General features: G+C 34.0%; 1 protein-coding gene and 1 long non-coding RNA gene across 2 annotated transcripts; both read left to right on the top strand.

Annotated features, from left to right (window-relative positions):
* The first annotated feature begins 43 nt into the window (after nucleotides 1-43).
* On the top strand, nucleotides 44-2,313 carry LOC133704658 (uncharacterized). Its single transcript, XR_009844107.1, has 3 exons — nucleotides 44-227; nucleotides 1,296-1,387; nucleotides 2,162-2,313. It is a non-coding gene; the product is annotated as an uncharacterized LOC133704658 (long non-coding RNA).
* Nucleotides 2,314-3,375: 1,062 nt separating this feature from the next.
* On the top strand, nucleotides 3,376-13,101 carry LOC133705372 (protein VAC14 homolog). The gene is made up of 20 exons (XM_062130517.1): nucleotides 3,376-3,862; nucleotides 3,944-4,057; nucleotides 4,167-4,232; nucleotides 5,897-5,986; nucleotides 6,079-6,198; nucleotides 6,311-6,339; nucleotides 6,437-6,579; nucleotides 6,679-6,773; nucleotides 6,987-7,073; nucleotides 7,389-7,496; nucleotides 7,576-7,667; nucleotides 7,858-7,939; nucleotides 8,498-8,563; nucleotides 10,054-10,169; nucleotides 10,314-10,434; nucleotides 10,645-10,806; nucleotides 10,911-11,039; nucleotides 11,327-11,395; nucleotides 12,055-12,357; nucleotides 12,758-13,101. The coding sequence occupies exons 1-20, from the start codon at nucleotides 3,779-3,781 to the stop codon at nucleotides 12,857-12,859; spliced, it is 2,178 nt and encodes a 725-aa protein (XP_061986501.1). The 5' UTR covers nucleotides 3,376-3,778; the 3' UTR covers nucleotides 12,860-13,101.
* The last annotated feature ends 904 nt before the right edge of the window (nucleotides 13,102-14,005 follow it).

A 14,005-nucleotide genomic window follows, 5' to 3' on the forward strand; every position in this document is an offset into this window, starting at 1 on the left:
AGACTTGCAGGATATGATAACACAGGACTTTGGATTGGAAAGAGATAAATTCAAACCCACATAGACTCATGAAAATATGAACCCCGGTTCCTTTTACCATCTAGCCGGACTTGTTGCGTGAAAACAAAAGCAACAATCAACTCCTCCTCCTCCTCCTCATCTTCTTCTTCAAGCAAAAGCAAGCTCAGCAGACTCAAGACCTCGTCAATCAATCAATCTTATTCAAGGTATTTAGCGTCTTGCATGTGTGTGTGTGTTAATCCATTGGAAGGCTGGTCGTTTAATCTTGAGGTACACGATAGAAACAGCTAGCACTGTGTCCTTTCTTGATCGGCCTTCTTATTGTCTTCAAAGAATAATCTACTGGCCGGAAGATTTCTCGAGATGTTCATTTTTCTCTCGCTGTTTTTTTTTTGGGTGTGTGTTCTTGAGAGATATCATTCTATCATTGTGTCTTTCATTGGTTGGTATTCTTCCTAGCGATTTACTGGTTATATGTAGTCTTCCCTTTTCCGATGAGCAGTGTTCTTAGCCTTGAAGTCGTGCAAAGAAACCACAAACATAAAGATTGTTAAGATAAACACATACAATTAATTAAATAGTTAATTATTGGTTCTTAATTATACATTTCCTAAAAAGATTTCCCCCCCCTTATAAAATCCAAAATGCACCAGTGAATGGATAATGAAATGACCGCGTACTTCGTTTTCGTTCCATCTTTTTTGAATGGAAAGCATGTTTTGAAAGCAATGTGATTAGTATCTATATTAATTTATTTTATATAGTAAAATCGCAGCATTTTATTTGAATGTATAAACAAATGGATATCTCATTCACTTTTTTCCTTTTCTTGTGATCAAGTATATAATTTTTTATTATTCTTTATCCCATAAAAGATTTTTAAAATGGACATAATTTAAAGCGGTGTTATAGTTATGATATATGAATAATTACTTATATGTAATATATTTAAGTTCTAACACGAATTATAATTTTTTTAAATAAGTTCATTGTAAATCCTTTTTTTAAATAAATTGTATGAAGTCAAATAATAGATATAATTAATAGTATTCTTTAAAAAATCAAGAATAATTAAAAATTCAAATTCTACATGCAATGGTAGTTTTTTTAAAGAAGTGGTTAATTAATTAAGAAGTTGAACAGTATTGGACCTTGGATGAACAATGGATTAGCTTAATTTGTCTATTTCTTCAATCTCTTTTATTCATGCTGTGATCTCAAATTGCTTGTTAAAATACCAAATAACTGAAGGGTGATTTTTTTTTCCTTCTCAGTGGATGAAGGGTAAAACACACCCCCACGAGTTATTTTCGATTTAGACAACCTTCTATGCTGTTACCAGTGGACAGAGAGTAAAAGATTTTAGGTACGAAGTTGAGTTGTCTGGTAAGAAAAAAATGGTAGATTTCCAATTTTACATGCTTTTCCATATCCGCTGAGACACTGTTCCACCTATCTTTCAACTCTTGAAACTGAAGGTCTCTATGCCACTCCACTGTCCCTTTTCAAACAGATGGCAAAAAAAAAAAAAAAAAAAACCACCACATATATCTTTTTGTGTTTATTTTTATGTTTTAAAAATGTTTAAATTTTTTTTTATTTTTTTTAGATTTAAATTGATATTTTTTGAAAATTTTAAATTATTTTAATGTGTTAATGTCAAAAATATTATTTTAATGTATTTTCAAATAAAAAATATTTTAAAAAATAATTATTGCCAACCTATTATTTTTCCAAACATCTCTTGAATATACATTTAGGAATGTATTTTTTTAAAATATTAATTTTATATTTAATTTTTTTAATTTTTTAATTGTTTTGGTATGTTAATATTAAAAATAATATTTTAAAAATAAAAAAATATTAATTTAAATATATTTTTCAAATATTAAATATTTTATAAAACAACTCTACCAACTACAACAGCCTGTTCACCTTTCCTTGGAGTATAATTAAATTAAACTAAAAACAAAACATAATTTACTTGTCATCATCCTGTACTTTAAAGGCATGCACTGTTTTTTCTGCGAGGTTCGTACATCACAGGCAATACTATTCTGCTAGCCTTCCAATTAATGTTATTGTCTAACGAATCATTTTAAAAAAATTAATTAACACATTTGTCAAATCATTGTTTCAGTTCGGCCGTGTTTTTTCCTCCATGCTCGAGCCTTTTGTTGGCAATTTAAATTTGCCAATCAGGTCTTATTCTATCCCCGGTGAGTATCTCTAATTTTTTTTTATTGTTTGTTTTTGTATTTTAAAAATATTTATTAATTTATTAATTTTTTATTTAATTTTAAATTAATATTTTTAATACGCTGATATCAAAAATAATTTTTAAAAAATAAAAAATATTATTTTAATACATTTTCAAATAAAAAATACTTTAAAAAATAATTATAATCACATTCTCCACCAAACCAAACTTCATTCAATTTGATCCCTAGCATAGTGCATTGCCAATACTAAAAATAAAAAATAAAAAAAGCTGGTAGATATATATTAAAAAAAAGGGCCATCACAAGATGTGTTTAGAAGTAAGTCTCTCGTTAGAAGATTTTCAGACACGATATTTATTAAAGTTCTCTCATGACATTTATCATAAATTTATAGATGTGTTTTTTTTTTAATATGTAGAATTGAAGGATATCATATTCGGAGGTTTAAGTAACAAACAAAAGAAAAAATAAATTATTACGCTGACAAGAAATCAGTAACCGGACAATGGAAAACAAAACCTTCAAAATTAAATTTCATTTATCACATCACTTGCAAAAATCACTGTTTAATATTATAACAATTGTTTATTTTTAAAATATTTTTTTTATTAAAAGCATATTAAAATAATAATTTTTTTAATTTTTAAAATTTATCTTTAATATTAATATATCAAACGATCTAAAAATATTAAAAATATAATTTTTTTAACAAATTCAAATATTTTTTAAAAATATTTTTTCACCTTAAAAACAAATACCATCTATATTATCTATTTAATTAGCACAGCTTAGAAAAGAAAAATAAAAAATAAAAGTTTTTCAAAATAATAATTTTTTAAAAAATTAAATTTTAATATTAATACATTAAAATAATTAATTTAAAATATATTTTTTAAAATTTTAATAAAAAATATGTTGAAACTCAGTGAAAAAGACCGAATAGTTAGCACAGCTCAGAAAAGAAAAAGAAAAAGAAAAAAAGAAAGGAGGGGTATGAACCATGAAGGAATCAAACAAGCAAAATTAAGTAATTATCCAGATAAGAAAGAGGGCAATTGGTAATTTCAAAATAACAAACCCCCCCGTAGCCCACCCGCAGGTTCCAGCTAGCTAGACTGCCTGCCTGCCTTTCTGTTTAGCCATAACATCCCCGTGACCCTGCCGAGCTCTGCTGATCAAGCACTCCAAAAAAGAGAAAAAAAATAAAATAAAAAACCAAATTATTAATCAGCAATAAACAAGAAAGGAGGAAAAAGAAACCGAAAATATATTATCAGTACCAAATACTAATAAAAAGCAAATAACAACATCGCGAGAAAAGAAAAAGAAAAGAAAATTGGTCCTCTCAGATCTGAAATTTCCCTTCTGTTGATCTCAATAACAAACAAATGTTCAGATTTGAACAGCAAAAGATGAGGAAAAGGATTGCATTTTCATTTTCCTTTTGATTTATTTCTCTTTTTTTCTTAGGGAATTGCAATCTGTCCATTTCTTCTCTTCTCTTCTCCTTTTGTTTTTGCTGTTTTGTGCGGAAGATGGCCGACGCCGTGATTCCTCCCGCCGTACTTCGTAATCTCTCCGATAAGCTCTATGAGAAGCGAAAGAATGCGGCTCTCGAGGTCTCCCTCGCTCTCTCTTTCCAATTCGTGTTTTTCGTATACGATTTTGTATTTCTAGGTTTTGATTTTCTATTTTCGTAGGTCGAGGGAATTGTGAAGTCGCTGGCGGCCGCCGGGGATCACGAGAAGATATCGATGGTCATCAATTTGTTGACCAACGAATTCACCGCCTCAGCCCAAGCCAACCACCGCAAGGTTCGTCTTTTTTTTCCTTTAAAAAAAAAGGAATGTGATTTTTTTTTCAATTTCATTGTTTTGATTCAATTGCGACATAATTTTGGCATTTTTATTTGTCTTTATGCAGGGAGGATTGATAGGACTAGCAGCTGCAACAGTAGGGTTAACTTCAGACGCAGCCCAACATCTCAGTGTTAGTGATCTGAAACTCCTCTATGTTACTTGTTTGAATCTTTTCTGTGATCGGGCTCTAGTTTCGGTGTTCAATTTTATTGATAGATAGGCAACAAGTTTTTAAATTTTTTCAGCATAACCGTGTAGACACGTTCCTAATTTTGAGCTTTGTACAAACTATGGTTAGAATTTTAAGTTCATGCTTTGAACTGAGCTTAGTCACTTTCTTTGGGATTATGTGCCATTTAGCGAGGGTTAAATATTGGATTTATTGAACATAGTTGATGGAACTACGTTCAATATTGTATGACATTTGGCTTTTGTGCGAAGTTTATTGTCTTGTCTTATTTTTTCCTTTTGCAAAGCTTCTGTATTATGTTCTTACTTCATTCTGGAATCTTAAAATAAAGAATGTACTGATTGGAAGTTATTTGAATGAAATAGATATGTGATAACAGATTTCATTTGAGACAAAAAACTCTTGTAAAATATGGTTAATTTCACAGAGGAATAAGAAAGGGAAAAATGTCCAATGGGATAAAGGATGATCAGTGTTCCTGAATAAATAGATTGCATTAGCACAAAGAAACTTTGATAAATGTTACTGGATTACCATGACAAGTATAAACCATTGTGTTTGAATAATGGATATAAAGAAACACAACATAACAGTTAGTAAAATAACATTTGAAAGTTCATTTTCACAAATAGAGAGTATTAGACTTACTTAAAGGTCTAGTATGCAGAAGCAAGAAAAACAAGCTCCGCCTTTTGTTTAGCATTCCTAGAAAGGAACATTAATGGTTTATGATGATGCTGTGGCTAAGGGACCATTTGCTACTGCAAATCCTTTGTAGATGCTTTGAGCAATGACACCGGATCTGCAAACACTGCAAATTAAATGCAATCTTATATGAAGGTGCTGTATTCCCTAGCAAATGCTTTCATCAACAATTGTTTTGGGTGGTTATGCTTAGGAGGGTTCACTAAGATAAATATGTAGTTGTCTAAAAAAGGCACCTATAGAAGTGCTTATAGTATTTTGTTCCCTAACTTGATTTTATTATTGGTATTATTGCAAGTAGATTTTCTGTGTTTCTGAATCAAAGACCTATTCAACCTTACTCTAGGCTCTTAGTGCTAAAGCCTAGACCCAAAGGCAAGAGTGTGTTTGTACCTGCTCGTTGCATGTTCTTAGAACTAGTTTGGGTCTTTGAACTATGATATGGTACGAAAATATATATGCGGATGTCGATAATATACTTTTGTGTCAACATGGGTGATCCAAGTGCAATAAAGAGCTTGTTATTGATGTATTTGGGAGGACTCAAGAGGGGGAAAGATTGAAAGATACTGGGAAGTGCTGTTCTGCTGTTTATGGAACACTGCTTGGGATTCTAATTTTTTGACAATCTTCTCTACTGTGGCAAATATTATGAGAAAGAACAGTGCATTAGTCATTTCCAGAATGAGAAAAAAAATACTATGCAGTATTGTTTAAGAATCAACTTTTTGTGAATTAGAGTGATGGAGGGTGTATCAGTCTGCTATATTTTGTTTTGATTTTATTCAGCAGCCAGAGAACATCATGAGACGTTTTTTTTTTCAATTCTTAGTCTTTTTCTCCCCTTTTCATTTGTATAATATTTATGTTTCACCATTGCTTTGGATGTATCTTGCCAGCAAATTGTGCCACCTGTACTTGAATCTTTTATAGACCCAGATAGCAGAGTTCGTTATTATGCTTGTGAAGCTCTGTATAACATTGCTAAGGTGAGAATGGAAATGGTTGATAGCCTGATTTATATTTATCCTTTTTCTTGTTATGTTTGGTGCTTAACATACTGTTTTATACTGGCATGCAGGTGGTTAGAGGAGATTTTATTATTTTCTTTAATCGTATTTTTGATGCCTTATGTAAACTTTCGGCAGATTCAGATCCCAATGTACAAAGCGCTGCTCATCTTTTGGATCGGCTTGTAAAGGTAATAATTGCTCTAAACCTCGAAGTATTTATTGATTTCTTGTACTTGATGTGTTAGTAAGGTTGGGATCCTCTTAAATTTTCAATTCTCATATTTTACTATAATGAAACAGGACATCGTTACTGAAAGCGATCAATTCAGGTGTGTACAATGGATATGCACTTCAAGAATTATCTGAAGTCTTTATAAAATGTTCTGATAAATTAAAATTCCTATGTTTTTATGTTTTTTTTTTTAGCATTGAAGAGTTTATACCGTTGTTGAGAGAACGTATGAATGTCCTAAATCCCTATGTCCGACAATTTTTGGTGGGATGGATTACTGTATTGGACAGTGTTCCAGATATAGATATGCTGGGTTTTCTTCCTGATTTTCTAGATGGTAATCCATGTTCTTTGTTTCAAATCTAACATGCTTCTTTGTTTTGTACTTGTATATTGCTTCTTAGTTGATACCTTACCAACTGTTGATAAATCTCAGGTTTGTTCAATATGTTGAGCGATTCTAGCCATGAAATACGACAACAAGCTGATTCTGCTCTTTCAGAGTTTCTTCAAGAAATTAAGAACTCCCCAGTAAGATTTCTGCTTAATTATGATCTCATCTATTGTAGTTTCTAATTCCAGGTCACTTGCCTTTGAAAAACATTGTTCCAGCAATAAATACAAATGCATCCACATTGTTTTCTTTGTTTGATATGCTTTGGTTGGCATCAAGTGTTTTGATATAAAAACAAATCTTTTGTTCATTTTTGTAATTTTCTGACTCGAACAGTGCTACTGTTGAAGTCTGTAGATTATGGTCGTATGGCTGAAATACTGGTTCAGAGAGCAGCTTCTCTAGATGAATTCACTCGGTTAACAGCTATTACTTGGGTAAGCAGATTCACATTTTGAATTTATGTGTGTGTGTGTGTGTAAATTTATATTTCTACAGCATACCCTCCAATTTGTCTCCTTTTACAATATCTTCTCTGGTGTATCTTCTATGATGCGTGCATTTGTCGATGTTACAAGTGTGTAAATTTATTTTTCTACAGTGTACCCTGTAATTTGTCTCCTTTTACAATATCTTCCATGGTTTATCATCTATGATGCATGTGTTTGTCGATGTTGCAAGTTGTTTTGAGTTTTTGACAAGTTATTGCTTCATTGGAATTATATAATCTTTTTATCACATTAACTGTGCAGATAAATGAGTTTGTGAAACTTGGTGGCGAACAACTTGTTCCTTATTATGCTGATATTCTAGGAGCCATTCTGCCTTGCATTTCCGACAAAGAAGAGAAAATTAGAGTGGTAAGCTGGTTTAAACTCTCTGAAAGATGAAAAATCTGTGATTATCTTATAATACTGAGACCAATTTTTTGGTTTCAAGGTTGCTCGTGAAACCAATGAAGAGCTCCGTGCAATCAAGGCTGATCCTGCCGATGGATTTGATGTTGCAGCAATTCTCTCCATTGCAAGGAGGTATAACTTTGTAACCTGCCAAAACAAAAATTCAGTTTAAAAAATGCTAGCAACTTGCTTTTTAGTAGTTCTTATGAAGACCTACAATTAAAGTGCTGACAACCCTCACAAACATAGTGATGGTGGTGTCTCTGAAATGAAGACCATCTAAAATGATTTGTGGTGGCTATTGATTCTTTTTACTGTTCAGGCAATTATCGAGTGAGTGGGAGGCTACTCGAATTGAAGCATTGCACTGGATATCAACCCTTTTAAACGGACACCGTATCGAGGTGATTGGACTTTGCCTCTGTTTACAAAAATAAACACAGTGTTTGCAACTCAGAAAAAAGCAGCTTGAAGTTGCCTTTGGTTATCCTGCGGTTTAAACGCAAATGGTAATCGGTCCCACAAGCAATAACTTGTGTTTAGAACGTAACCAAACGATTTATTTTTGTGGTCTGCTCCAAAAGCAGAAGCAGCCACAAAAACAAACACTCTCTTTATTGATAAGTCATACGCATTTGATTTTTTATTTGTTCTCTGAACTGCAAATATTGTAAATTTAGTTTCTTGTATGTTTGTAATGCTCCCATAACTCTGAATTAGTTCCAAGTCTTAAAATCACAGTCTTCAAGGGTGTCAGCCCATTTGCAGTCAACTTCTGGTTTCATGTTCTTAACACAGACAAGAACTTTGGTTATGATTATGTGGCACGAAAGAAGGGACTGAAAGCTATATCTAGCTTGGTCCTTCCATTGAATAAGTAGATACTTCTTTGGGCTTGCATTTTTTAAAATTCTCTAGACCAGATATGATTAAAGGTGTTAATTTTTTTTTATGTGAAACAGGTCTTGTCTTTTCTAAATGACATATTTGATACCCTTCTCAAAGCACTGTCAGATCCATCTGATGAGGTAATCTTGTACATTTGATTTATGCCAGAAGTAATAGATCATATTGCTCATATTTGATACCCTACTCTTTAAGGTTCATCTTTTGTTCTTTTACTCGAAGTGCAGTCATTTTATAGAGTGACAAATTTTATAATTGTAATTATTCCTTTCAGAATTTTTTATGCCGGAAGTAATTGATCATATTGTTCATATGTATGCATCTGGATTGATGGTTTTTTTTTTTTTCATAATAGAAGGTTGCCCATGACATTGGCCTCTGCACGCTTGTGTTTAATATCCATTGAACTTTCAATTTATTTGCAAACAGAACAAAACAAACGTAATTCATTATATGGTAAATTGGAAGCTCAATACTATCTCGTTCACTAGTTTTGCTTGATACATGTTAGATTGCTCTGGTTGACTCTGGATGGATCTATTGTATGTAAAACTATCCGTAATTGGATTCAACTTTCCTTCTGACCTATGATCACCCTCTACTCATAGAACATAGTGAACTAAAAACCAATTGATGAAGGAAGCAGTATAGAAATGTATGAAAATAACCACACCTTCCTGCACTCAGCTGGGCCATCTCCCCTTGATCTCCAGGTCCACTGAAAGCAGTCCTGGTCTCGTGTAAAGAAAGAATCCCAATCTGATTTCTATCCCGCATATCACAACATGTGGCAATCAGTTTCTTTTGGGAACATGAGAATGGTATGCCCAGCTAATTGAGGGACATCACAAAGATTAGGACCTGAAGTTTCGTGCTAGGTGCTCATGTGTTTTGTCTGGGTGGAAGCTGGTGGAAGGGTTTTCACATCACAAGTGTCCGTGGCTGTCATCTTCAATTTGCTTTGCTGTTTTGTACATAAATTTACCATCGTATGGTTTTGAAAAAGGTGTGGAAGCCAAAACAATTTAACTTTAATTGAAACAAATCGCCCTGCAGAAAATCTTAAAGATCTAATCTTGGAGATCTCTTTCTGAGTGCTATTTCTTTTAGTGTTTTGCACTATTTCAAAGTCATGGAGGTGTATGGCATCAGAAACAAATCATAGGATTCTAATAGTGAAATCCCACTAAACCATGTGATAAAGAGTACTTGGTATATTTGTACACATATATTTCTGTTTCTTGTATCTTCCAATACATCAGCCATTAGATTAATATTTTTATCACCATGGATCATACAACTCATCAGGCCTGCCCATGAAGTAGGTCTGTTTCTTCCTAAGGAAAGTATAAACTCCATTGCTGAAATTTATCTCATTTGTTTGGAATCTCATTTCCATTTTCTTTCTCTTCTCTGGACTTCTCTTTTCCTTGTAATGTTCCCTGTGGATACACCTTTTCATTTGCCAACAAGAAAAACAAACACTTTGGATCTCAATCTTGTTATGGTCAATCTATTAATTTTATTGCTTTCATATGCATAGAGATTAAAGAAACATCCTGTACTGTTTTTTTATATAATTAATTTGTTGCAATTCTGATTTTGTCCCTAGGTGGTACTCCTTGTTCTTGAGGTTCATGCATGCATAGCGAAAGATCTGCAACACTTCCGCCAACTTGTTGTTTTCTTGGTGCATAATTTCCGCAATGATCATTCTCTTCTAGAGAAGTGAGCCTCTTGCTCTCATCTTGCTTTTTCTTTATTTGTAATTTTTTAAGTGTTTGTAGTTTAGTTGGTCTGCCAGTGGCAGTTTTAGTGTAGCTTTAATCACTTGTCTTATTTCTTCTTCAAACTATTCTTTTTTTTTCTTAGGCGCGGTGCTTTGATAATCCGACGACTCTGTGTTCTTTTAGATGCTGAAAGGATCTATCGTGAACTTTCTACAATATTAGAGGGGGAAGCTGACCTGGATTTTGCATCTATCATGGTTCAGGTTTGCTCATTATCTGGGAACATAAAACTGGGGTGCTCAAGGGCCAAATGGAATAATACTTTTCAGGGATTTTCTTGTTTACTTTTCTTATATACATATATTACATTGGCAATGCATAATTGGGAAAATAGTGAAGAAGGCAAAAAATTTGAGTTTTTTTTCTACCTGCTGTTCAATTTTACTTGATTACAATTTTTCCTCTTTCCCCAGGCTTTGAATTTGATTTTACTCACATCCTCTGAGTTATCTGAGCTTCGAGATCTTTTAAAAAAATCTCTGGTGAATTCTGCTGGGAAAGATTTATTTGTTTCTTTATATGCTTCATGGTGCCATTCGCCCATGGCAATTATAAGCCTTTGTTTATTAGCACAGGTAAGTATTTAGGATCTTGCCACGATCATACCTTGTCATCTCTTGTGAAGTTTAAAGCTATATGAATTTCATGCATTCATCCATCTTTTGTCCTTTCTTCGCAGACTTATCAGCATGCCAGTACTGTGATTCAGTCACTGGTAGAGGAAGATATTAATGTCAAATTCTTGGTACAGCTGGATAAATTAATTCGTTTGCTGGAAACTCCCATCTTTGCTTACCTTAGATTGCAGGTGCCCTGGTTAAACACACGGTTCTTAGTTACCTCTGTTTTGCCTATAAATAACTTTATTAGTTGTCAATAAAAGAATTTGACATGGTTATATATCATTTGTGGATTGTCTAATATTTGGTAATTCCATGGATTTCTTTGTCTGCATAGAAAAAAAAAATGTTCGCTTATTGTTATGTAATTTGATCTGGCATGTAATGCATGTCCCTTGCAAGATTGTGTTGCAAGGTCATTTGCTTAGTCTTTCTTGTTATGCTGAGTGTTTCTACCATTTTGTGGTTCTTGCAGCTACTTGAACCTGGAAGATATACATGGTTGTTAAAAGCTTTAAATGGTCTTCTGATGCTGCTCCCACAGGTATCTGAAGAATTGTATACTGCTCCCACTGAATTTCTTGAATTTTTATATGTAAAGGCTGCAGTTTCACACACACATGCATGTTTGTGTATTGGTCTTGCATGCATGAATGCATATATACGGTTAGGAAAAATGTTACTCATCTACTTTTTAATGAATCCTATTTCATTTTTCTGACACTCAGATTGTCTTAGATTTAATATGATTATGGTGCCATTTAGCTTTCTTAGAGATTAATACTGAGGGGAATGTGTCATCTAAGGGTGCAGACCATGTATATGTTTCTGAATGCTTCTGGTTTGTTTGTCTGATGGACCTTTGACAAGGGTTTTGTTTACCTTTTATGAATGGTGGAAGGTGGTATATAGGATGCATGTTTATTTTCTGTTGTCTCTAATTGTGAAGGAGAGACTCAATCTTGCAATTAATGTTACAAAATAAGGAGCGGCGGTGACCAATTGATGAAATGTTAAATGCTTTTCCAACTTTCAGTGGTGGTGGTTATTTGAAAAGACAAGCTTGATCTAGATTACTGCTAAAGAGCTCAGTTACAGATTGATGAGCATTTTAGCGCTTCCTTGCTTATGAGATGCTATTAGTGTTACTGCCACGTCTCTATAGCTTCTCATGTTTCTTTTTCATTGGCTTCATGAATGCAGCAAAGTGCCGCTTTTAAGATGCTGCGAACTCGTTTAAAAACTGTTCCTTCATATTCCTTCAGTGGTGATCAAGTCAAGCGAATATCTTCAGGAAACCCTAACTCTCAGATTCTACATCACATTCCATGTGGATCACATATCTCTGAGGATGGTGATGTAAACCAGGATGTAGGGGCTTCTAATTCGCATAATGGAATTAACTTCACTTCAAGGCTGCATCAGTTTGCGCAAATGCAACGTCAACACCGAATGCATGCAAAAGTGCAGGCACAGTCTCGCAACAGTTCTGCTTCATCATCAAAGGTTTGTTGAATATCTTCATCTCATTATTTTCTATTTGTTATCATGTTTAATTAAACTGCTTTTGGCATTATGATTTATGATAGGAGTAGAATTTTAGGGGAATTAGGCGAGGAGCAAGAATGACTAGACTAGAGTAGAGAGCACATTTAGGGAACTTTGGTTGGTATTGGCTAGTAGAGTAATTTGTGGGCTTATCATGAAGTTCCTTTGTTGTGAGAGGTTCATCTCAATTGGCACATGATGAGGGTGGATAAGGTGTTTTTGTCAAGGGGAAGACATTCTTAGGTAGTGGCAAAGCATCTAATATTTAATCGTGTTTAATTTTCTGGTTGTCTTTTCACTTTGACTTAGATTCTGCCAGTGTTTTGCTCGGAATTACTGTGCCCTATTATTCATGCAGGATGTACAAAGATCAGAGGAATCGGGGCACCAACTTCCTTTGGATAATAGTGAGCCTCCTTCAAGATCATCTAGAAAAGGCCCAGGGCAGCTACAACTTTAATCATGCTTTTCACAGGAGATGAGAGTAGAGGTGGTATAACTTGTAAAATTGTATATCGTAGTTTGCCTGTTTTTATGGATGCTGGGATGGTAAAAGAGATGGTTTTGATTTGGGATAAGCTTAGGTTCTCCTGAGCTTCTTCTTCTTCTATTTTTATTTTTATTTTTGGAGACGGTGACATGCATGTGGTTCTTTTATTTTTTTTTATTGAAAACCACATGGGAGCAAATTATTTTAGAGAATGCAGTTTGTCTGTCTACTTCACAGCTCAGCTGTTATGGCGCCACTTGAAGAAACAAAAAATAAGAAATCAGCTAATTCATGTATTCATCACATCAATCTTTGCCAAATGTATGCATTGCTTACACTAATTTTTATCAATCGATCTTTTTACATCTCCCGTTTCTCTGTCTTTATATGAAATCAATCAGCAAACACCTTATCCAACTGTAGTTTAACGCAAACATCTCTCTATTATGGCTCTTTAACCAGCTTAATACTTCGAAGGTTCCCAAAGGAAGTTTACCCATCCCACATCGGCTTATAGTGGCCATTTTGAAATTTTTATATTGGCGCAACGGAGAGCAACCACGCATCTTGGGGGGTGTGGGGTAGGGATCGGTACATGCGTCCGCAAACCCTAAACCTGTCCCTCTCTAGGGGGAATTCTATTAATGGGGGGGTCTTTGACCAGTGTTTCCCCTCGTAGTGGTTTAAAAAACAGAAACGCTGATGCTCTCTCCTTGCATGGTGGCTGTTTCCCTCGTTGACAAGCCTCCCCTTGAGAGGAGTATCGAGGTGGTACCGCTTACATCTGGCCGGTGTCTCGGGGTACTGGATTCCTCGCCTCTCTACCACCACCCGCTTTTTTAATGACATTGAGCCGTTAAACATTCCGTTAAATGTGTCATCCCAGGTTGAAATATTCGACATTGTTATGATATTTTTGACAGATCTGATGAAAAGTTCAGTCAATCAAGAGTGAGCAAACAAAAATCCCTGATTGATAGATCCGATAGCTACAATTCAAGATAGAGTAGAGCTCAGTCCATCGGCCAGTGAATATTTAATGGTAATAGCGTCCAAGTCAACCTTGCAAGAAAGTCTTATTAGTGTAGCATATTTCCGTTATGGGGCCAAAAACAA

The sequence above is a fragment of the Populus nigra genome, chromosome 10 (assembly GCF_951802175.1).
Source record: "Populus nigra chromosome 10, ddPopNigr1.1, whole genome shotgun sequence".
Lineage (NCBI taxonomy): Eukaryota > Viridiplantae > Streptophyta > Magnoliopsida > Malpighiales > Salicaceae > Populus > Populus nigra.

Excerpts from the sequence above, each read along its gene's own strand:
- LOC133705372 (XM_062130517.1), top strand. The coding sequence starts at position 3,779 with ATGGCCGACGCCGTGATTCCTCCCGCCGTACTTCGTAATCTCTCCGAT. Across the intron at positions 7,497-7,575 it reads AAGAAGAGAAAATTAGAGTG|GTTGCTCGTGAAACCAATGA; the intron begins GTAAGCTGGTTT and ends TTTGGTTTCAAG. Across the intron at positions 11,040-11,326 it reads TTGCTTACCTTAGATTGCAG|CTACTTGAACCTGGAAGATA; the intron begins GTGCCCTGGTTA and ends TGGTTCTTGCAG.